General features: G+C 46.2%; 2 protein-coding genes and 1 long non-coding RNA gene across 6 annotated transcripts in view; 1 reads left to right on the forward strand and 2 right to left on the reverse strand.

Annotated features, from left to right (window-relative positions):
- Nucleotides 1–2,196, forward strand: part of LOC147252710 (uncharacterized) — a 3,248-nt gene extending 1,052 nt beyond the window's left edge. The window contains exons 2-4 of one of the 2 annotated variants that reach the window (XR_015118460.1): nt 96–170; nt 339–597; nt 686–733. This is a non-coding gene — a long non-coding RNA (uncharacterized LOC147252710). Of the gene's footprint in view, nt 1–95; nt 171–338 lie in introns of both variants that reach the window. The other variant, XR_015118459.1, reaches the window with a different exon arrangement.
- Nucleotides 1–13,473, reverse strand: part of tmem116 (transmembrane protein 116) — a 19,067-nt gene extending 5,594 nt beyond the window's left edge. Inside the window, exons 1-7 of one of the 2 annotated variants that reach the window (XM_086217436.1) lie at nt 13,341–13,473; nt 12,862–12,936; nt 11,441–11,609; nt 10,960–11,006; nt 9,696–9,759; nt 9,485–9,616; nt 1,853–1,957 (exon numbers count right to left, since the gene is read on the reverse strand). In XM_086217436.1, the coding sequence (XP_086073562.1) occupies nt 1,853–1,957; nt 9,485–9,616; nt 9,696–9,759; nt 10,960–11,006; nt 11,441–11,609; nt 12,862–12,920 (576 nt within the window). In that variant the 5' untranslated portion in view covers nt 12,921–12,936; nt 13,341–13,473. The remainder of the gene's footprint in view (nt 1–1,852; nt 1,958–9,484; nt 9,617–9,695; nt 9,760–10,959; nt 11,007–11,440; nt 11,610–12,861; nt 12,937–13,340) is intronic. The other variant, XM_086217437.1, reaches the window with a different exon arrangement.
- A 384-nt stretch (nt 13,474–13,857) lies between these two features.
- LOC147252711 (uncharacterized) lies at nt 13,858–23,138 on the reverse strand. 2 transcript variants are annotated; one of them, XM_086217433.1, is made up of 9 exons: nt 22,835–23,138; nt 21,252–21,320; nt 20,067–20,226; nt 19,280–19,959; nt 18,794–18,893; nt 15,989–16,293; nt 15,493–15,549; nt 14,837–14,996; nt 13,858–14,449 (listed from the first exon to the last, which is right to left on the reverse strand). In XM_086217433.1, exons 4-9 carry the CDS (start codon nt 19,955–19,957, stop codon nt 13,860–13,862), a joined length of 1,890 nt encoding a protein of 629 aa, XP_086073559.1. In that variant the 5' UTR covers nt 19,958–19,959; nt 20,067–20,226; nt 21,252–21,320; nt 22,835–23,138; the 3' UTR covers nt 13,858–13,859. The 2 variants fall into 2 exon arrangements, with proteins under 2 accessions (XP_086073559.1, XP_086073558.1); XM_086217432.1 differs by lacking the exon at nt 20,067–20,226.
- Nucleotides 23,139–23,325: the final 187 nt, after the last annotated feature.

A 23,325-nucleotide genomic window follows, 5' to 3' on the forward strand; every position in this document is an offset into this window, starting at 1 on the left:
TCTAATATGTTAATCAAATCGCCCTCTGGAAATTATTTAAAATTTCAATTACAGATCAGCCACACCATGATCACAACCCGCCTGTTATCCTGCAGGTCCCCTTTTTGTGTTCTCAGGTACCCGGTGCCAAGATGTTACCAGCAGAACCTGTGACTTCTGTCAGTTGTGAGGTGAGTGGGCTTGTTTGTCCAGCACGTCACACAATTATTTGACTGGATCCAGATCTGGAGGATTTGGAGGCCAAGTCGCCAGCCTCAAACTGGTCACTGTGTTCCTGAAACGTGTTTGCAGTCAGGCAGTGTGAGGCCACGCCCACTAGGTAACACTGTTTCCATCAGGGTACATCCTTAGGAATGTCAGGACCCGAGGTTCAGCAGGACCTTGTCCAAAGCATCAAACTACCTCCTCCAGCTCACCATCTTGCCACCGTTCCAACCCTTTTCCAGGTTAGCCACGCCCACTCACCTGCCCACCCACATGATGTCAGGGAAAACGGGATCCATCAGACCAGAACAACTTCTTCCACTGCTCTGTGGTTCCGTTCTGATGCTCACAGGTCCCACTGTAGCAGCTTTCAACGTGGTCCCTCTGACCTGGGTGAAGTTACGCAGCCCCGACCACGTGTGCTCCCACTCCTTGTGATCAGAACCTGAGATTAACTGTGCGTCTCACTGTTTTTCAGCAGTTTGTGCTTCAGCAGCTCTTGTGTGGGATCAGACGACATGGACTTGATTCTGCCACCACACACATCAATGTGTTTCCTTATGTCAAAAATGTTCATAACTAAAAATGAACATGGTCCAGATGGGAGTCTGACAGAAAGAGTTGACGACAAAATATTAATTTCTAGATATCCGATAATTGACAATGCGTGTGTTTGGAAATTTTGACAGAGTCTGTAACCAATTTAAGAGTGAGGTCATGTTCATACCAAAAGGTCCGTTTTCTGATTCAAACTAAAGCAAGGATGGTACATTGTTGCATTTTCTCAACTGGTCCAGTTCACGTTCACAAAGACCAAAGTCAAACGACCCTAAAATTGTCACGTGGCAGCAAAGCTGTTCTGTTTTTGCTCCTACAATTGAGGCAGGTAGACAACAAATCCCTTGCAATCTTTACTGTACATCATGGAGCATCGTCTTCTCATTTTCATGTTGGAGCTGATCTGGACTGTATGTCAGCAGACTTTAATGGACCGCACATATGAACAGCTGGGAAGACTGCTGCAATTAAATAATGTATGAATACATGCACGTGGCAGAAGATGCTCTGCAATCAGACTCTCCTATCACAGAAGCAAACAGGCAATGTGCAATTAGGGTTAGGGTTGGGTTAGGGCTAACCCTGTGCAGATGGGGTTCCCACCAGAAGTAAACCACTCCAGAGTTCACTTGATAGTGGTCCGAGACCACCCCTACCAGCCGTTCCAGAGAGCGACTGACTGGTCCGCAAGAGAGTTCAAGGCTAGCGTTCACACCAACCAAAACAAACCGCCCCAAGGGGGTAAACGCTCCAGGGTTCAGTGCAACTGGACAAAACAAGCCTGGTGTGAACGCGACCTGGTATAACATTTAAAAATTAATATTCCTCATTTTGGAGGAGCCTCCTGATTTTTATTGCTTGCTTTAAATTGTTTGTTTATAATTTAAAATCAAAATAACATTTATATTTTAAAGCTAAACATTTTATTTTGAAATGGGTGTTTGTTTTCTTTTTATACAGATGAATACAAAAGTAACAGGAAAATTTTCCTGGTTAAACTGAATTTCACTTGTAGGTCATAAATGCTCAAGTAGAATTAGTTTTAAACACATTTGTTTTCTTGCTGTGGTGCTGATGCACGGAAGCCCACCTGTCCAGGATACTGGTGAATGCAGCAGTAGAACTTCTCACAGATTCCTTTGTAGACATTCCACACATAGTTGAGAGTGAAGAAGAAGGATGCCATGTACAGAATCTGATGGAACAAACACACAGGTTGTGTTTTGGACAGATCTTTCATCATACTTATTCTTCTAAATGAGTGTCACTGTACAAGGGGGGTGACCAGTGAAGAACAAAAGATGTAGGTCAGGAATGTTGACCAGTGTTTTTCTGTCTCTGGGTGTCCTGTCTGCTTCCTGAGCTGCTCTATTTCAGCTTGGAACAACCCATTTCACAGTTGGGTCCAAAGACCATACAGGATGCTCAGGTCACTGCAACTGTTTCGTTTGTTTACTGTGCAAACACTATAAATTTCATTATATAGAACAATAAAATGAAATTTAGCAGAGAGTTGCAGGGCAATGTTTGCTCCCTAATGGGTGCTGAACCTGGACAACATGGGGGAAAACCAGGACTCCTCCCACGAATGTCCCACAAACATGGGACCAACACTGTTGGACTCGTCTCATGAAGACGCAAAATTCCTACACTCTGACCCCTCACCTATCTACAACAGAATGTCCACAATTTGGACAAATCTGTCAAAATGAGGACTTTTTTTACTCCCCGAACAAAATCTATCTCCTCCTAGGGCATCAATGGTATCGCTTCCAAACTTTCACACATTACTCTCCCAACTGTGCTGATTAAAAGTTATTAAAAGTTTTTATCTGAATTACTGGGTTTGGATTTTATAAGCCGTCAAAGTGGGGGAGACACATTTCACCTTACAATGGAAGCCTATGGGGAGACGGTGTCCTCTCAGGTACATACTGTAAAACAAACGCTTCTCACGTCTACACCATCCATCCCACAGCTCCAACAACCACACCACTGCATTCCTGACAAAAACCCCTCCAAGAACATGGTGTTCTGTGTCCCTCTGGACCAGCGTATGCCGACTTCTTCCTCTTGTCCCACTCCAGTCCTGGTGCTCCTCCTCTCTCTCCACTCTAGCACAGATCAGAGACAGAGCAGTGGGGAGGGGTTCTTAAAGGGCCAGCTCTCAGCTCTGCTCTCACTCTAGCACAGATCAGAGACAGAGCAGTGGGGGAGGGGTTCTTAAAGGGCCAGCTCTCAGCTCTGCTCTCACTCTAGCACAGATCAGAGACAGAGCAGTGGGGGAGGGGTTCTTAAAGGGCCAGCTCTCAGCTCTGCTCTCACTCTAGCACAGATCAAAGACAGAGCAGTGGGGGAGGGGTTCTTAAAGGGCCAGCTCTCAGCTCTGCTCTCACTCTAGCACAGATCAAAGACAGAGCAGTGGGGGAGGGGTTCTTAAAGGGCCAGCTCTCAGCTCTGCTCTCACTCTAGCACAGATCAGAGACAGAGCAGTGGGGGAGGGGTTCTTAAAGGGCCAGCTCTCAGCTCTGCTCTCACTCTAGCACAGATCAGAGACAGAGCAGTGGGGGAGGGGTTCTTAAAGGGCCAGCTCTCAGCTCTGCTCTCACTCTAGCACAGATCAGAGACAGAGCAGTGGGGGAGGGGTTCTTAAAGGGCCAGCTCTCAGCTCTGCTCTCACTCTAGCACAGATCAGAGACAGAGCAGTGGGGGAGGGGTTCTTAAAGGGCCAGCTCTCAGCTCTGCTCTCACTCTAGCGCAGATCAAAGACAGAGCAGTGGGGGAGGGGTTCTTAAAGGGCCAGCTCTCAGCTCTGCTCTCACTCTAGCACAGATCAGAGACAGAGCAGTGGGGGAGGGGTTCTTAAAGGGCCAGCTCTCAGCTCTGCTCTCACTCTAGCACAGATCAGAGACAGAGCAGTGGCCCCTCACCTATCTACAACAGAATGTCCACAAATTGGACAAAACTGTCAAAATCAGGACTTTTTTTACTCCACGAACAAAATCTATCTCCTCCTAAACCGTAAATGCCAGGGCTTCCAAACTTTCACACATTACTCTCCCAACTGTGCTCTTCAAAAATCTTTAAAAGGCTAATATACTACGCGCTCGGTTTGGATTTTATAAGCCCTTAAAGTGGGGGAGACACGTTTCACGCTTACAATGGAAGTCTATGGGGAGACCGTGTCCTCTCAGGGTACATACTGTCAAACAAATGCTTCTCACATCTACACCATACATCGCACAGCTTTTAAAAACATATCACTGTATTCCTGACAAAAATCCCTACAAAAATGTGGTATTATGTGTGACTTTAGACCAACGTATGCCGAGTTATTCAGCTTTTACACACTACATTTCTCTGAATCCTCCACTCTCTCCACTCTAGCACAGATCAGACACAGTGCAGCGGGGGAGGGGTTCTTAAAGGGCCGGCTCTCAGCTCTGCTCTCAGCTCTGCTCTCAGCTCTGACAGAGATGGCAGAGAGCGAGCAGAGAAGGGAGGGGCTCTTAAAGGGCCGGCTCTCAGCTCTGCAGTCACACTGTGCAGCGCACTGAGGCTCGTATCTCCTAAACTACAAGGCCTAGGGATTTGCCGATTACACCGTTGGATTCGGGCCGGTGTCAAGGACGCGGCCATAGGCCGTGCAGGGGCTCAGGCCCTAACAACGCTGCTTGCAGCTTTAATTTTTATTTGTAACCAGGCACTTTGTACTTGTGGCATGAATCTCAACATGAGATCTTGAAATATTTTTTTTAACCTAAATGATTTGTTTGAGTTTCTAGAAGATGTTTCATTTGAAGGCTTCTTAAATTCCAAAAGACTTGTACAGAGTTCAAGTCATTTCCCTGGCCACCTGAGTTAAATCCAAGAATGCTGACTTCATACACCACATGAGGCTTGGACCTGAACTGCCACTCAGGCTTCAGATAACTTCAGACCGGCTCCGCACTGGAAAAAAAGGAGGGCAACAGGGAAGTTAAGAGGGCCATAAAAACTGCTAAGCTGGAGTACAAAAACACTGTGGAAAAGAAATTCACCACAGGGGACCTCCGCTCAGCCTGGCAGGGCCTCAAAACCATGGCCTCTGTGAACACTGCGGTCACCACCCCCAGAGCCATCCAGGTGGAGAGCAGTGACCCCTCCTCCCTCCCCGACGACCTCAACTCATTCTACACAAGGTTTGAGTCGGACAACATCATACAGCTTGAGGAGACCAGATCTTCATTCAAACCTGGCAGCTCCGCACTCACCTTCACGACGGAGGACGTGGTGAGAGCCCTCAGGAGGACCAGGGAAAGGAGCTCACCCGGCCCCGACAACATCAGCAGCAGAGTCCTGAGGCACTGTGCGGGGCAACTAGGCAGTGTTTTCCGGACTCTATTTCAACACTCCATGGACAGACACACAGTTCCCCAGCTGTGGAAACACTCCACAGTCATCCCCATCCCCAAAAAAACCAACCCTAAGTCTCTGAACGATCTCCGCCCCGTGGCCCTCACCTCCCTGGTGATGAAGGCCATGGAGAAGATCATAAAACAGCACATCATCAGAGCAACCGACCCCCTGATGGACCCACTCCAGTTTGCTTATCGCGCACGCAGAGGCATCGAGGATGCAAAAATCTTCATCTTGGACTCCATCCACAAGCACCTGGAGCTTCCTAACTCCTCCGCCAGACTTCTGTTCGCTGATTTCTCATCAGCATTTAACACACTGCAGCCCCACATCCTGGCCACCAAACTCTCTTCCTGCTTCCATCTGGACGACCAGCTTATACTGTGGATTCTGGACTTTCTGACCAACAGGACTCAGAAAGTTCGGGTCAACAACTCCCTTTCGGACCTCCGCTTCACCTCAACTGGCTCCCCCCAGGGCTGTGTGCTCTTCCCCCTGCTCTTCATCCTCTACACAGATGACTGCCGATCCACACAGCCCAACTGCCACCTGGTGAAATATGCTGACGACACAGTTCTCCTGTCACTGCTGTCAGGCCCAGCACAACATCATGGACCCGCTCTTCAGGAGTTTGTAGAGTGGTGTGACAGCTCCAAACTAGAACTGAACGTCAGCAAGACCAAAGAGATGGTGGTGACCTTCTCCAGCAAGCAGAGGGATGTGGCTTCTGCTGTCATCACCACCACCCACGGGAAGCCAGTGGAGGTGGTCGAGGAGTACAAATACCTGGGCACAATCTTTGACAACCTCCTGAACTTTTCTGCCAACACAGAGGAGATTCTCAGGAGGTGTCACCAACGACTGTTCCTCCTCAGGAAACTCAATTCCTTTGGAGTCAGTGCACCCATAATGATGACTTTCTACTACGCCTTTGTGGAAAGCATCATCACATCCTCCATAACCTGCTGGTTCCACTCCCTCAGCCTCCAGAACCGGAACAGACTGCAGCGCACTGCATCAGTGTGCTGCAAAATCATCGGCCTGCCTGTCAGAACTCTTTCACACGTTTACAGCCAACAGGTCCTGTGACAGGCAGCCAAGATCACCAAAGACCCCTCACACATACTCCACTCTGCATTTGAATGGCTCCCCTCTGGGCGACGCCTCCGCTGTGTGGCCTGCAAAACTGAGAGGAGGAAAGCCACCTTTGTCCCCAAAGCCATTCCTCTCTTTAACTCCAGCTGCTAACACCTTCCCCACACCAACACCCTACACACACACACCTTCCCCACACTAACTCCTACACACACACACCTACACACACACACCTACACACACACACCTACATACTCTCCCCGGACTACTCAATATCCTGTCTTCACTGTTCCACTGTTTATTCTGTTTACATTGTCTGCACTTTATTCACTCACTCCAGTCACCTTACTCTTCATTCTACATTGTGTACATACTGTATGTAGTATATTTATTATATTTTTATCTTTAATCTTATTTTTATTCTCTTATTTATTCCCACTGTCATGTCCCTTTTTTTTCTATTGTTTTTTAATGTCATGCTGCTCAGTTGTACCGTACTTTAATTGCCCCTCGGGATAAATAAAGTCATCTGAATCTGAATCTGAATCTCAATTTAGGACTTTTTTGTCCTATGAACATGGATTTTTCAGGGGAATTCATCATATGGTAACATGCAATAATCCTAAACTACTTCACAGTATGTCATCAGCAAAAATAGAAGCTCCACCCGCTGACCAATCACATCTCATGGAAAATGTCATCACCATTCATCCATGGATAGTTTGAGTGTCTCTGGAATTTGCAGAAACAAAGCCCTAACCCTGAGCACTAAGAAGTCATACCACCTAACTCTCATTACTGGAACATTTAAGAATTAAGACCCGCTGCAACTAAAAGAAGGACACCTTCGCTAATGTTAAATATCTATCTCATCTCATCTATGTTGGGTTAGGGTTAGGGCTAATCAAAGGTGAAGATGGTCACAGTGAATGAGAGTGAGATTAGAAATTTGTTAGTTAGCACTTTTTCCTGCTCGGTATACAGATTTCTGCTCCTCATATGGGTAAAGGATTACATTTAGGATTAGAAGATACTCTTCACTGAAATTCGCAAAATTCAAATTTTCCTTCTCTCCATGTTGCAGATCGTCATCTCGTGTTTGCTCCACCTCTTTCATGTGAAGGCACACATAAATAGGAAATGCTGATGACTTGATAACCAACATTGTGGTGCTGGTTATGCCTGACAGAGGTTGTTTGACTTTGTCAAACAACACACAGACAAGAAAAGACAGATAAGCAGATCCAGCTTCCTAGCAAAGGTCCCTGGTCCCATATGGTCTAGTGGTCTGGTTCCCCACAAAGGCACAGGTGGGGTTTTAGTCAAGTTCCATCCCATTACCAAGGGATCAAGATAGAAGCATTCACATCACAGTCTGTGTCAACTGGTATCACCAATATCACTTGCCAATTCTAACAAACACTTTGAAACCAAGCTGAAAGTCAAATGATGTCAACAAGCCTTACAAATGGCAGTAGCCCATCAGCCCAGAAAAGGAAGAGAGGCCAACACCTGTTCCCAAGGTCAGCTTTGACCATCATATCTCTAAATTTTGAAGGACTGTGTGCAACTAAAGAACTTGTTGCCCGACTCTGCAGAGAGCATCAGTGCGATATTTTCTGACTTCAAGAAACCCACCGCTGACCCAAAAATCTCTGCCCTCAAGTGGTAGGCATGACCACCCTCATAAAAAGACAACATGAGACACATGGAAGCATCATGTTAGCAAAAACTGGGGCCGTCCTCAAATCAACACCAAAGACAAATGAAAACAACATAGAGGTCCTAACTGCTGAGCTCAGAGGAAATACCAGCACCTCCATCAACACCTTTCCTGATGCCAGAAATATCGTCGCCTGGGAAACCAAGGATAGGAATTGGAGACTTCAACAGCCACAGCTCACAACAGGGATACACCGGGAACAACGCTAATGGAGATGCAGCATGAGCTGAAACCAACCAACTCTATCTGATCCATGATGCCAAACAACCTAAGTCCTTCAACAGTGGGCAATGGAAGGCTGCCTACAACCTTGATATTGTGTTTTTCAGCCAAAGCATCTCTGGACTGAGCAAAAAGCTGGTACTGGAGCCACTGCCAAAAACTCAACACCGCCCAATTGGCCTTACAGTCAATGCTGCAGTTACTCCAACCACAGTTCCTTTCTGAAGAAGATTCAACTTTGGGAAAGCAAACTGGCCTGGCTTCCTAGAAGACCTTGAAGGGAAGATCACAGACTTCCCAGCGGACCTCAAAAACTACCAAAAATTCACCAAGCTTGTGCACCAAGCAGCCCAAAAGACCATCCCTCGAGGCTGCTACACTCAATGCATCCCTGACCTAGATGCTTCAAATAGCGAACTATATGAGCAATACCAACAGCTCTACAGATCTGACCCCTTTGCTGAAAGCACCATCAAAGTAGGTGTGAGACTCATGACCTTCCTATCAGAATGCCGCCAGCAGAGATGGCAAACTCTATTGGAGACAACTGATATGGAGAGGAAGACCAAGAGTCTCCTCTGCTGCTGAGGAGGAGTTCATCCCAGTCCCCAGCCTCAGGAACCACCACTTAACAGTTCCTCAGACTGGAGTCCAGATGAAGGCCTCAGAGTTCTGGTAGCAGACACGTCTCTGCACCAACGGCTTAGAGGAGACGGTGCCAATCAGGCCTTGATGGTCCAACAGCTGCTAGGAAACCACCACCAAGGAGAAGCAACCAGCAGAGGAGGTTTGTTTGGACCAGAACCACAAGGAGTGGACATGAGACCAGAGGACATCTGGGCTTTGGTCTGATGAGTCCACATTTGAGATCTTTGGTTCCACCGCTGTGTCTTTGTGGGACACAGAAAAGGTGGAGGGACGGTCTCTACGTGCATGGTTCCCAGCGTGAAGCATGGAAGAGGAGGTGTGATGGTGGGGGGGGGGGGGCATTACTGGTGACATTTCTTTGACACTGTCATACCTTGAAGGGTTATGAGTTGAATTTTCATAAAATTTTAAATAGAAATTTAAATTTGAACAAAAAAGTACTTATACGACATCAAAGGCAGTATGAGTTATGAAATGTTACAGTCACCACTAAATCTACACCCTGGTTCTTAAATATACTAGCGAAGGTCAACTTCATGAATGTGACTCCAGTAACTTGTGCCTGGACTTCCTCGATTGACTGAAGCGACTCTGTGAAGGAAGCAGCACATTGGCTCAGGTCAGCTCAGGTGTTACCTGCTCCATGGTGTGCAGGTGGTAACAGAGGGAATCTCGGCTGCTGCAGTGTTGAGAAAAGAGAGTGGCGCCAACCAACCAGCAGAGGGCGAGCAGCAGGTCTGACACACTCAACAGGAAGACAGGCTGCAGCTGCACGCACGCACACACACCATCAGTTTACTACACAACCAACACCTTCCAATAAACTGCAGTGAGAGGAAACACTGACCTCAGACATCCGGCTAAATTGCAGTGACATCACACAGGTGACGATTGCGCCTGAACCCAGTGTACTGCAATGACACAATAAAAAACATGTGAAATATTCATTCCAGAACTGATGCATCCTTAAAATAGTTTAATGGTGAAAATAAAGGAACAAGTGGCAATAATTTACCCAAAAATCATATATTGAAAGGGCAGATCTGTGTTGTATCACATTTTGTGTCTTTAAACTTCTGAAGTTCTTCAATACACCCACTTTCAGGGAAAGTGCTTCATTGTCCAGCTGAGCCCGAGCTAGTTAGCTTGGCCTAATGACTGGTGGTGGGTGGGAAGTGTTAGCATCAGCTAGCTCAGGTCCAGGCTAGCAAGCTTAGCACAATGGCTGGTGGTGGGAGGGAAGTTTTAGCATCAGCTAGCTCAGGTCCAGACTAGTTAGCTTAGCCCAATGGCTGGTAGTGGGTGAGAAGTGATAGGATCAGCTAGTTCAGGTCTAGGATGCTGGTTAGCTTAGCACAATGGCTGGAAGTGGGTGGGAAGTGTTAGCATCAGCTAGCTCATGTCCAGGCTAGTTAGCTTAGCCCAATGGCTGGTAGTGGGAGGGAAGTGTTAGCCTCAGCTAGCTCATGTCCAGGCTAGTTAGCTTAGCCCAATGGCTGATAGTGAGTGGGCAGTGTTAGCATCAGCTAGCTCAGGTCCAGGATGCTAGTTAGCTTAGCCCAATGGCTGGTAGTGGTTTGAAGTGTTAGCATCAGCTAGCTCAGGTTCAGGATGCTGGTGTGTCCAGCAGGAATCCTCCTCCTCATCATCAACATCAGTAGCAGCAGTCGCTCTTCTAGTCCTCAACAAACGTTTGGTTCTGTTGACCCAAGTTCCAGTGGAGCTTTGGAGGTGCTGCGTCAAATCACTGCGCCCAATCAGGAAAGTAGTTCCGTCTACATGTCAGAGTCTACCACTACAATTTCTCCACATTCAACTTTTCAATTAACAATTAAACACTTTCCCTTAAAGTTGGCATGTTCCTTTAAAGAGGTTGAATATGATTGTGGCGATGCACTATGAAACAAAGAAAGAAAGTAACTCCTTCTATTTCTTTCATACATTATTGTAGTTTCTGGTTTGGTCAGAGAGGGAAGTGAAGTACTGGCCAGAAGACAGCAGTGTCTCTACCTAAGGTCATGCTTCACATTGACAGTGACAAGGCTTATATCCTAAAGATAATACAAGCAGTTCAGACATCTGGTGGACAAATCAGAGAAGATGTGACTGACCTGAGTAATGCCATGACCAGCTGGATCCACCTGACGGCTTCATATACCTGCAGATAGAACACACGCAATATCAAAGTATGCCACACAAGCCGAAATAGCCTAACAATAGAGGGAGGGGTGAATGGCCACATTACTTCTTCTATCATTTGGGAAACAAAAAAAACAAAAACAAAAATCATAATAGGATTTACTCAAATGTAACATTTGTATCTTATTCTCCCCCTGTTAATCCTTAGGTCAAGCACCCTTATTAAGCCTAAATCAGTCTATTTATTGATTGATTTTGTGACCTCAATGTTGGGAAACCATTAAAACAGAATACAAAGAGCCAAGTTGCAACATTGAAATACTGCTGAATAACAGAAACAAAAAGTACAATAATACAGTCAAGTGCATGATATAGCATCCTGAGGTATGTTGCAGTAAGGGATGCTGTGTTTGTGTGTGTGAGCAAGAGAGAGAGAGAGAGAGAGAGAGAGACCTGCGTCCAGTCCTCAGCTCTGGTGGTGTTTGTCTCAGGGGTGTAAACTTCCCCCAGCTGATCCTCTGCTGACATGTTGACAGGGACTGAAGACAAGTTGCAACAGCTTTTATCTGCAGCAGCACTCGGGACGCAGGCTGACCCTCTGTAGCCCCGCCCACACAATACTCTGGCCACACCCCTCAGGAGCAGACACACTTTCCTTCAGCACCACCCAGAGGACAAACTTCACATCATTCAACACATATAAACCAACAGACAACTACAGTCTCGACCAGATTACCAGACTTTTTAAATACCATTTTACTGGACAATCAAACATAATCCTGTTGTGCACTTTTAGAAGTTACTTTTGCTTTGTAAAATTCCAGTTCAAGGTATGAGCTGTAAGGGTTGACCCTGATTCCTTCAGGGTTAGACAGCTTCATTTATACAATCAGCTTTGAACATCAGGAAATTTCTTCAAATACAGCACAAATGTCTACTGGGTCTCAAGTATTTTGAGGTGTTTCAAGTATTTCAAGGTGATTCCTGTAGAAGTGAGACAACAGGTGGGTCAGGGACTCATTAAGACTTTTGTTCAGTTGTCTAATTAAACAGAAGAAACACAACAGCAATACTTTTAAAGTGAGACAGTGGATCCCTTCACAAAGCCCACATTACTATGTGATGATCATAGCGGAGACTTGGCTGGATCTGCACACTGTAAACTCCATGATAAAGCTAGCAAGCTGCACTAATCCTGGTCGAACTGACAGTGCCATGGGAGGAGGGCTGCGAGGAGACCCATGACAGGAAGGCTGTAAAGTATCAACAGCCGGTCCAAGATTGCCAAGACAGAGGCGGGCAGGCATGGTCTTCCTGGTGGAGATAGGCTGCAGGGGCTTTCCAACAAGGTCTGCATGGAGTTTCCTTTCTGCCATAGGGATGGATGAGCAGAGCAAGAAGCAAGCAGCTCGCCGTATGGGGGAGGAGGCGGAACCCACCAACTGGAGGGTGTTGAGGTTGAGGCCTGAAACACCCAGTGAAGGTCAGATACCACCTGGTGACATCTGCTCCTGGCCTAAAGCTACAGCTACCTGCTAAGGTAGCTGAGGAAGGCACCCTTATGTGTATTCATCAAGTCTACTGAGCAGGCTGGACCCTTCACTCTGCTAAGAGCAGAGGCGGAAGAGTTCGCTTTCACATCAACAGCTGGCATATTAACACCAGGGTCATTGACAGCTACTGTATGTCTGATACTGCCCGCTCATGCTGGACTAGCATTAAAGCAGCGGCAGAACACATTTATCCATCATCTGTCAGCATACTCAGACAGCATTACTGTAGCAGCTGGAGACTTCAATGTGGTGATGCCCATATTCTTTAGGCATGTTAATGTTCCCACAAGGAAGAACATATTACATCAGAACTACACTTACATCCACGATGCCCCATTTTCACAATTTGGACTTGCAGCTCGTGTGTTCCTGTCCGTCATCCCAGCATGTAAACCACTGCAGACAGAAACCACCTCATCACTAAAAGACTATTTTGAAGTCACAGATGGGAGTGAATTTGCTGAGGATGCAGACCTGGAAGAACACTGCAGTTCTCTGAAACAGCATAAATATCTGTGCAGCAAGTATGACTGAAACAAGGACAGGAAGTGTTTCTACATCAGAAACTTGGCTCAACAGTAAAATATGGACTTTGTCCGGAGTCAAGAGTAGCAACAGGGAGACTGAGGAGGGACATCCTAGCACCCAAGTGCAAGTACAAACGGCAACTAGAAAGACATTTTAACAAAATGTGCATATTTGGGGGAATAAAGACAATGAGTGGCAACAAGGACAATCACACAGCCTTTGAACCCAGGAACAAGACTCATGCAGACACATTGAACAAGTTCTTTGCTCACTTTGCTCACCAGAACCATGAGGTGACCTCCCATCCTGTTACGAGTTGACATCAGCAAAGCAGCTGCACCAGATGGAATCACCAGAAGAGTTTGTCATGTTCATGTTATGTACATTAATTTGGGGAGTTGCATTACAGTGAACTGCAGCTGATCTATTTGTCCACTTGTGAGCAACAAGAACAAAGTGACATTGTCAGTTGTTACAGATCGAAAAACTACGGCATTTGGTTTCCCAACAATTCTGGAACATCTTCATGGACAAGATGCACAAAATTGTGATTCAATTGTGTTGACGACGGAAATAAACTGTCTATCTGTCATGCTCTAACAGCTGCCACCACGAGCCACAGGATAAGGAGCTTGTGAATCTAACTGAATGCTAACACTGCAGCCTTTCCTGGTGGACCAGAGCTGTTTGGAAATGTTGACGTATGTTGTGTGATGATGTCAGCGTCTGTTGACAGACATCACTTGCTCATTCGTGACTTCAGCATAAAATGACCAACATTCCCTGGCAACTTAAATTGTCTCTGCTGGCTGCGGGGAAAGCAATGAGCGTGCCACATCATGCCTCTTCATATGTTTGCGGAAGATCCTGGCACCACTCAGGTTCTTCTTGCAGATGTCGCAGAAATATGGGCGAGTGTCAGCGTGCATGCCAACATGGTAGTTTAGCTCCAGTGGGCGGCTGAAGCTCTTGCTGCAGACGGGACACTGGTAGCGAATGCCCGAGTGTGTCTGCTGGTGGCTCTTGAGTGAGCTCTGCTGCTTGAAAGTCTTGTGACAGATGGGGCACTGGTAAGGCCGGGCATCTGTGTGCAGCCGCTGGTGTCGGCGCAGAGCACTGGAGAAAGTGAAGCTTTTGCTGCACTCCGGGCAGGTGTAAGGCTTCTCGCCTGTGTGCGTTCGCTGGTGCTCCGTCATGTGGACGTGCTGAGTGAAGCTCTTCCTGCAGGTGGGGCACTGGAAGGGACGTTCCCCAGAGTGGGTCCGCAGGTGCTTCTGCAGTGCTGACGCCTTGAAACAGTCTCGGCTGCAGACGGGACAGCTGTGCTTCCGTTCACCATCACAGGCGCCGAGGGCAGGGACCTCCGAGCAGTCATACTTTTCTGTCAGGAGAGCCACATAAAGAGGTTTATCATTGTTACTCATGTTTAAACAACATCAAACGAGTTAAAGAGCGAGAGGCCGATGCCAGGAAGATGCTGAGACCGTAAGCTTCAACATCAGTTCAATGGAACAATGACTTTGTCTTTCACCCGTCCTCCTTCCTTTTAACGTTCAAGCTCTGAATTCCATTTCTGAAGCTTCACAGCATCTTGTGATCATGCAGGGACAATAAATTGCCCTGTCCGTTTCTATGTCGCTGCTTCACCTTGGAGTGAAAACAAAATAAACTCGAAGAATTCATAGGTCAGCGATAAACACACTTCCCCACAAACAACTCCAGTCAGATGAGGTCATACAAGCTACACCAAAATGTCAAACAAACATACCCATCCGTGCTGGTCTCCAGTCCTCTTCCTCTCCATCTGAGTTGATCAAACCGCTAACTTCTCTGTCATCATCCTTGATTCCACCATCCTCCTCTGTTATGACCAAACTGTCTTTGTCACCATGGTTACCAGGCAGCGACCCTGGAGTTGTCCAAGAGTCCTGGAGGATTTAAAGATATTACTTTTCCCCCTTGAGCCTCCCCCTTTGTCCTGAATATGCCCTGCCCTTTTTCTTTGATAAATACCCAACAATCTCTTTGCCATTTGACACCCATGACCACGCCTCCACAGGGTCAATAATCTGACAGTTGAGCTGATTCTAGGGTTAGGGCTATGTTGATTCCAAATAAGACAATATTTCCATGGCGGTGTTAACATGCTACATGTGGAGCACAGAGCATCATAGCATTACACTATCAGTCCAACACTTCTCACCATCCTTGAGGTCAACTTTGCCTTTTGTTTTAATTAGCTAGGCTAGCAGAAAACAACCCATAATGCAACACTGGCTCTCATTCTATGGTATCATGACAAGCAATCATCTGATCCCCAAATATAGACTTGGAATAAACTAATTCTTTCCTCTTTAAGCATCATTTCCAGAATACAACATTTGATGTAATCTGAGCAATATGGTCCCAGCTGGTTCGTTTTACCTGCTCTTCTGAAACTCCCTCTTCCTTGTCCTCCGTCTTCACAATCAACCATAAGCCCTGAAACAAAGCATCTCTCATCAGTTTCCACCAATCTCATTGGCCAATTGTAGTGATGTCAGTACGCCACTACAGGGGTGACATGGCATCGTGCTAATTTCCCGCCTTAGTGGAAAAACATGAACTTACATCGCTACTGCTTTTGCATGTAGGCATGAACAATACACTTTACTTTTCATCTGAGTATGATTTGACATTGTGGCGGGTCAAACCTGCAGATCATCAAACTGATGGGATGATCATGAAGGAGTGAAGCTGATCTCACCTGCCATCATCAGCATTTGTTACAGCATTGTAAACAACGGTCAGTGCTGCTAAAAATGTCTGAGTGCTGTTGAATGTGTTTCCTTGACCAGGACACCAGCATCGCCACACCAGTATGGCGTCTCGCTGCTGCGTTCCGCTGCCATTTTTCTGTCTGGGTGACTGAGGGACTCACTGTGTTGGGGTCTCTGGCAGGATCATCTACAAGTCCGTCACGGACATGAATCCTCATGTGTTTGCGGAGATGGCAGGGCTTCAAGAAGCTCTTGGGGCACACACTGCAGCGGTGAGGTTTATCTGCTATGTGGATCTTCTCATGAGCTCGGAGGTTAGCATCAGTGGTGAAGGCCTTGCCGCACACCGAACAGCCATGCGGCTTCTCCGTAGTATGTATCTTGCAGTGCTCTTTGAGTCGGCAGGGTCTCGAGAAGCTCCTCCCGCAGATGGAGCAGATGTGAGGCTTCTTCCTGTGGCTTCCAGCTGTTAATATAAAGGAAGAAATGATGTCTCAGAAATATCAGAGGAGAAAAATACAACCTACACTCACACTTCCCACGCATAACCACGTCAAAGGTCATGAATGACGAGACTACGTTGTCGGTGAGTGGTAATTTAAAAATTTTGATGAACAGGCCTTTTTACAGGATTTATCTTATGCAGATTTAGATACCGTCTAAATTCCAAACCCCAAACAAACTGTCAATCAGTTCTGCACATATTCTAAACTATTGTACTGAGAATAATGCTCCATTCAAGAGAGTTTAAAAAAAAATCCCTTTAATCCTTTCTTATGTCCTCCATGTCACAGATCTGTCCAGATTTACTGACAATCCTTCTGACTCGCAGCACTTTAGACAACTACAGAGTCAGCAGCAGTTTGATCAGAAAAGCCAAATCTGGTCATTGTTTGTCCTCTCTTCCACAGAAACCCTGTCACCAGCAGCCAGCCTTCCTCCTCTCGACCTCCACAGATTTGCACTGAAGATGACTTCATCTTAAGCAAAGCAGATATATGTGATGTATTTAACCATCACTTCATCAAAGCTGGCCATCAGCCTGACAAGAATTTGCCGGCATGGTCCCAGGGGGCCCTATTCCTCAGGTCTCATGCAACAGATAACTGGATAGGGAATCATACACTGCAGAACTCACGCATCAAAATAGTCAATTCTCATTTGGGCCCTTGGCTGGACAGTAGCTTCCACACTCATGCAGAGCACCTGACCAAAAAGCTGAAAGAGGGAAATGGGCTTCCAGTTCAAAAACAAGTGATATCTTTTCTAAGTAGCAAAAAGATCTATTTTTGATTATGGATATGTCCTGCATCCACATGCTTCAACTAAAGTTCTGACACTCTTCAAGCAGGATTTCATAGCCCCAAATGTTTCATTTCTAGTGACATTTTTCCTACCCGTCACAGTGCCTAATATGAATAAGTGGATTGGCTTCTCTTGGCAGTCATAGAACAACGCTGCCTTTTATTTATTCACAAAGCTTTGTCTGGCAAGCCTTCTCTTATGTCTGTTTCTCATACTCGTCCAGAGGCGCACATCCAGCTAGACACACTGCATCTGAACACAGAGGCAGGAAAGAAAGCCTGCAGTTTTTAGGCCCCTGAAAAGTGGACAGTCTCCTAACTTGAACCAGTTCGTCTCTATGGAGATGCTGAGGAATCTAATTAGAAAGTACTTTCCACAAGGGTACTTTTTTGAATACAGTATGTACTACTTTTACCTTGCATTGTTTACATTTTTATTATGATTTTATTTCTGAGGTTTTTTGTGTATTTTATTCTTTTTGTGCTGTAATTTATTACAATGTGCCATCAATTTTTCTGATTTTGTGATCAAGGCGCATGGAGACAGACAGCTTGTTATCAGTTGGGTCCCCCTGAATAAATACAGGTATTCAATCTAGTTGTACGATGCTAACTAGCTAATTATCAACTCCCTACAGGGGGATGGAGATGATGGACAATACGAGAATCTGCTTTAAAGTGGGTGTGGTCCTGTCAGTAAAAGGGCTGAAGATGAAAGTCCTCATTTTTCTTCAAAGGTGTGACTGAGACAGCGCTGCAGATGATGTCACTCTCAAGCTGACCTTTGGGATATTAAACATCATCACACATTTGAGTGAATTCTTGACTTCTGTCCTGAAATATTTTTTGGAGGTCACCATGACCTTTGACCACCATGATGTATTAAGCTAATTTTTGAGTCCAAGTGAAAGTTTACACCAAATTTGATCAAATTCAAGGCACTTCTCTTGGCTCACAAAACAATCACAAGAACGGCTCCAGCCTACCTGGAATCCCTGATCCAGGTCTACTCTCCTTCTCGCCCACTACGCTCTGCATGCCAAAGACGCCTGGTGCTTCCAGCCCAGCGCTGCTCCAAATCTCTAGCCAGACTCTTCTCTTCTGTTGTTCCCAAATGGTGGAACCAACTACCGAACTCTGTGTGTTCTGCTGAGTCCCTTTCTACTTTTAAGAGACAATTGAAGACTCAATTGTTCAGAGAGCACCGAGGCACTGAACCTGACTCGGACCCTCTGACTGATTCTAACCCCAAAGAGGAGCAAAGACCGAGCACTTAGTGACTATGTAGCACTAACTGTGTCATGTGATGTTGTATGTTTGTCCAAAAAAAAAAAAAAAGGGAGGGGGGGGCGACACTTCTTCTGCCACTAGATGGCAGTACCTGTGACCAAATCACAACTGAAGCACTTTTGCACTACTATGGGTTTTTCCTTAATTAAGTCTGAGTTCTTGCTTGTGTTGTACATCGCTTTGGACAAAAGCGTCTGCTAAATGAAATTGTAGAATTGTAGAATTGTAAATTCAAGGCAGTACTGAGATATGACATTAACGAGGTGCTCGCTGCCACACCTGCTGCCGCTGCATAAGAAGAAGTTTCAAGATTTTCTCCATGTTAGAGTTAAAGAGACAAACATGAACTGATACACTTCCAGAGTTTCTCACCTGACACAAAATGAACCGCTGCCTCCTCTTCATCAACCTTCTGCCCATACACACCGCCACCTCCTGTGAAAATGGCCGCCAAGCTGCCGTCCTCACCCAGCTGGCTATTCATAATTTTTTGTCAATTGAAATAAACAACTAAGTAATTGGCAACAACAAAAAATACATTGAGCACAAGATTAGCAAAGAAATGATTGAAACATCAGTTTTTTTTCAACGGCACCCCAGATTTTGAGGATGCAAATTTCAGGCAAGACAATGCTCGTCATGAACGACTGCCTGATGGACTTCAACCTCTTAAAAATGAATATGAGTTTTCTGAACTTTAACTCCAGAACAATTACATATAGAATTCAACATCACGCTGAAATTCTAGAGCTCTTCGTAGAGTTGTGGTGAGCTGCAGGGTCACTGAGAGCATCCAGTGACAGGCTGACTGTTATCACATCAATATTGTAAAACTGGTGATGATCAGCCATCACTCACCCCACCACCAGTATGACCGTGAGAGGCATGTTTCTGCAGATGTTTCCTCAGCAGGTTGGGTCGGTTGAAGCTCTTGCAGCACAGCGAGCAGCGGTGGGGTTTCTGTCCGGTGTGTAGCCTTCTGTGGTCCCTGAGGGTCGACAGTGTGGCGAAGCCCCTCTGGCAAAAGGAGCAGAGATGAAGCTTCTCCTCTGCATGTGACTTCTTGTGAACAGACAGGCTCGTCCTGGAGGTGAAGCGTTTGGGGCATTGCACACAGGCAAATGGCTGCTCCCCGGTGTGTATCCGTTCATGTTGAATTAGATGCTGCCGCTGGATGAACCCGTGGCCACAAACCGAGCAGTGGTGGGGTTTCTCTGTGGCGTGTTGCAGTCGATGCCTTCGCAGGCAGCTAGCTTGGGCATAGCTGAGCCCACAGTCAGGGCAGGAGTACGGCTTCTCACCCGTATAAATGCGCTGGTGAACCAACAGGTTGGTCTTCTGGGTGAAGCTCTTTCCACACACCGGGGAGCTCTGCAGTTTGATTCCAGGGTGGGTGGACATGTGTTCAGCCAGCTGTGACGGACAGAAAAACTCCTTCCCACACACTGAGCAGTGGTGACCACATTTGGATGGGCAGTGATGGGGCAGCAACCCCGGTCCTTCTGGTGCAGACAGGCTCTTGGTGTCAGTCTTCATTCCTGCAGAAAGTTACACTGGCATTAATATCCCCTGTTATCCAACATCTCCTCCCCTCCTCATACTGTCTAATGGCACCAGAGGGAGATGATGACATCATTGATCTCACTTGGGTCAGTGGAGGTCAGGAAATGTAGTCTGGAGATGGGGCAGGACTGCTCCACCCATCATCATGTTACTGGCTCCACCATCATGTGGAGCAGATGTGAATGGGGTTTCCACCGTTGGTCCGCAGTGACGTTGTTCAAAGACTAACAGAGGCCAGCAAACTCTCAGAAGAAGATGCAAACACACAGCTTTATTTACCTCTGTTATTTGCATGTTTGCTCCTTCTAACAGTGCAATTACAAACATGCATGCTAACAGATGCTAATTCACTGTTCTAAGAAGCCAACTGACAGCTAACAGAGGTTAATACACTTTAAAAAGAGGTAAACATGAGGCTTCTTTGCTACTGTTGCTTGCTGCCAGTAGGTGGCTTTACTCCTCCCATCCTTCGCCCCATTGGATTGTATATCTGCAATCCATTCAACACAGTTGGGCAATCTGAAAGTAAAGCAGATAGCCAGACCCTAATCTCAAAGTTACTAATGGCTAAAATGTAGGCAGAAGAGGCCAAGAGACAGAAGAAGCTAACAGAAGTTTGATCTGGGACACATGTCCAGCGTCTGGGTCGGTGCAGATTGGTCCATCAGACTGGCATCAAATCAGAAACATTAACCGTAGAGTCATTCTCTCCAGTGTGCACGTACTAAAAGCTCTCAAAAGCGTGTTTTTTTTTTAGGAATTCATTCATTACTATTTCCAAATGGAACTCCATATTGAGAACATGAACACATTTCCAAATCGTCATGACTCTATTCTACTCTGTTGGCTCAATGTGTGGCCACTCAAGTGCTGGGTGAGAAAGACCGGCAGACATCTGTAGTTGCTGCTCATCTGAGAGGAAGACCAGCTGCTCCAGACCAGATGAGCCACAACTACAGACAGAAAGATGTTCTAGAGGTGTTCCTCCGTGTTCAGTATCATTGAAGACAGTATAAGGTGGGACTCTACTGATTCCTACCTCTTTGCTTCACAGCTCCCACCAAGCAAACATGCCACTTTATTAAATCTTGATAATCAACAAATCAAATTTCTTTGCATCAAATCAGGAATTTTGACCAAATAAATAAACTGCCGGTGAAAGAAAGAGTTGTCAAATTTGCCAGTCAGCAGCGATGGTCTTTTCAGGACATTTGTGCTTTTGTATAATCATGAATGAAGCTCTTGATGTGACAGAAATCCTCCCAACCTTCAGCAGAAAGCTGCCCGCTGGTGTCTTCTGCTTCCGGCCCGTTCATCTCGTTATGCCCACCCAGCTCTGAAATTAAGGGACAAGATCGTTACACCAACATCACCATGATGGATAACCAGAAGTCTGTAATTATTATTATCATCAGCAGTTACAATGTCTCAAAGAAAACAGGAGGGTTGTTAAACTAAATACATTAAAATGCTTGAAAGTTAAGCTGGTGTCAAAGTCGTCCATTTGAAAAGCCAGGTTGAGGAAGAGGTGACAGCTGAGATTCTTCATCTGGAAGCATTTTGTTTTCATCACTTTAGATAAGCAGATGTTCATTAATATTCATACCTCGATAACTGTGGACAATATCCCAGGAGACTGAAGTTAATGAAAACTGAACAGTTCACGATGAAAATGTAGTTAAGGAGATAAAAACATCCCTCCATCATCCATCATCCATCCCTCCATGTTCCCCCTCTTCTCCTGTTGAGGGTGGTGGGGGTGGAGCCTATCCCAGCAGCCTTCCCCCTGGACAGGTCACCAGTCCATGGCAGGGCCAACACATAGAGACAGACAACCATTGGCTCTCCCAGCCACGCCTACGGTCAATTTAGAGTCTGGATTAACCTGGTCCCTCTTGATGTCTTTGGACTGTGGAGGAAGCTGGAGTACCAGAGAGAACCCAGCAGGAACAGGGAGAACATGGAGACTCACCCAGAAAGACCCCGTGCTGCAGCCGGGGCTCCACCCACAACCTTCTTGATGGGGGGCCACAGTGAGGACCACTGCTCCACCCTGCTGCCCAGGACTATAATACAATATTGTGCTGCAGCCTGGTCTTTTAATGGGAGCTCACACAAAATGCAAAAACATGCTTCTGGTGTCAACAACCCAGTGAAATAACAGATATTTCCCAGCAGACATTTGTGTGAGGAAGAACCCAGGCAGAATATGCAGATTTCTCTGTCAAGGATCCCAGTGGAATCATACAAGGCTGCCCAAAGTGGGGCTGGAGGCCAGTTATGGCCATGAGGTGGAATTATACTAAAAAAAGTTGCACTGAGGAACTTTGTACATTTGTGCATCTTAATAACACATCATGTATTTGCTTTATTTGTATTTGCTGAAGCATAACAGCCAACTGTTATGCTTCAGTTTTGGCCCATAGAGGGAAAAGTTTGGGAACCTCGATGTAAACGAGAACTTATCAGTTTTTAACACTGAATAACTGTAATTGTTATTATTATTGTTATTATGATTAAGTACCTTCAGGCTCAGGCTTTATTATTATTATTATTATTAAAAGGGGGAAATTGGTTTGCTACAGTGAAGCAGAACAAGGCGATTCTGGAAGAGAAGAGTCCAAGTGAATTCTAACGTCTAACGACAGATGACATAGGGCGACGTCATCGGCATCGTTCTTCTCATCTGTCAACGTCACACCCGCTATAATCGGGATGTCTGAAAGCGGTTCCAGGTGACTGGACAAACCCGGCAATGAATGTTGCATACCGCTTCCATCCATCCATTCATGAACGTGTCTATTCACGCTAGCAGCCGGCCTGCTGACTGTCCTCCGGCAGTAAACGTACCGTGGTGTTCCGTGAAGACGCACAACGATTAACCCTCTCACGGTCCGCGGGGAACCCTGACCCGAAGCTCCATTCATCCCAGCTCATGCTAGCGAGCACTTGCTGACGCTTTCTTGCGCCGACGCAGGCGTCACACTACGTCACATGGTCCCGGAAGGCTGCTCCGCCGGTGAAACACTAATTTCTATGGAGATTATTGTCCGGTTTAAGTTCTGTCGATGAACCCACGACAGGGAAGAATATGTCAGGCGAACTCACGCCGATGTCGGACACGGACAATCAGCCAAAACAGAACTCACTCTTCTTCATCTTCTTCTTGAGCTCGATTTGCAAACCTCTTTCAAGCGCATACCGCCACCTGGTGTACGAGTGTGTCACATTATGTCATCTGCCCAACATCTTTTAAAACAATCCTTCTTGTCTACTGCACAATTTTTTTTCACCCTCAGTTTAGTCTTACAGACAGGGAGCAGGGTCTGAGGTAATTGATG

This window comes from Aulostomus chinensis, chromosome 11, assembly GCF_037954235.1.
Source record: "Aulostomus chinensis isolate RoL2024-O1b breed Wild chromosome 11, RoL_Achi_v1.0, whole genome shotgun sequence".
NCBI lineage: Eukaryota > Metazoa > Chordata > Actinopteri > Syngnathiformes > Aulostomidae > Aulostomus > Aulostomus chinensis.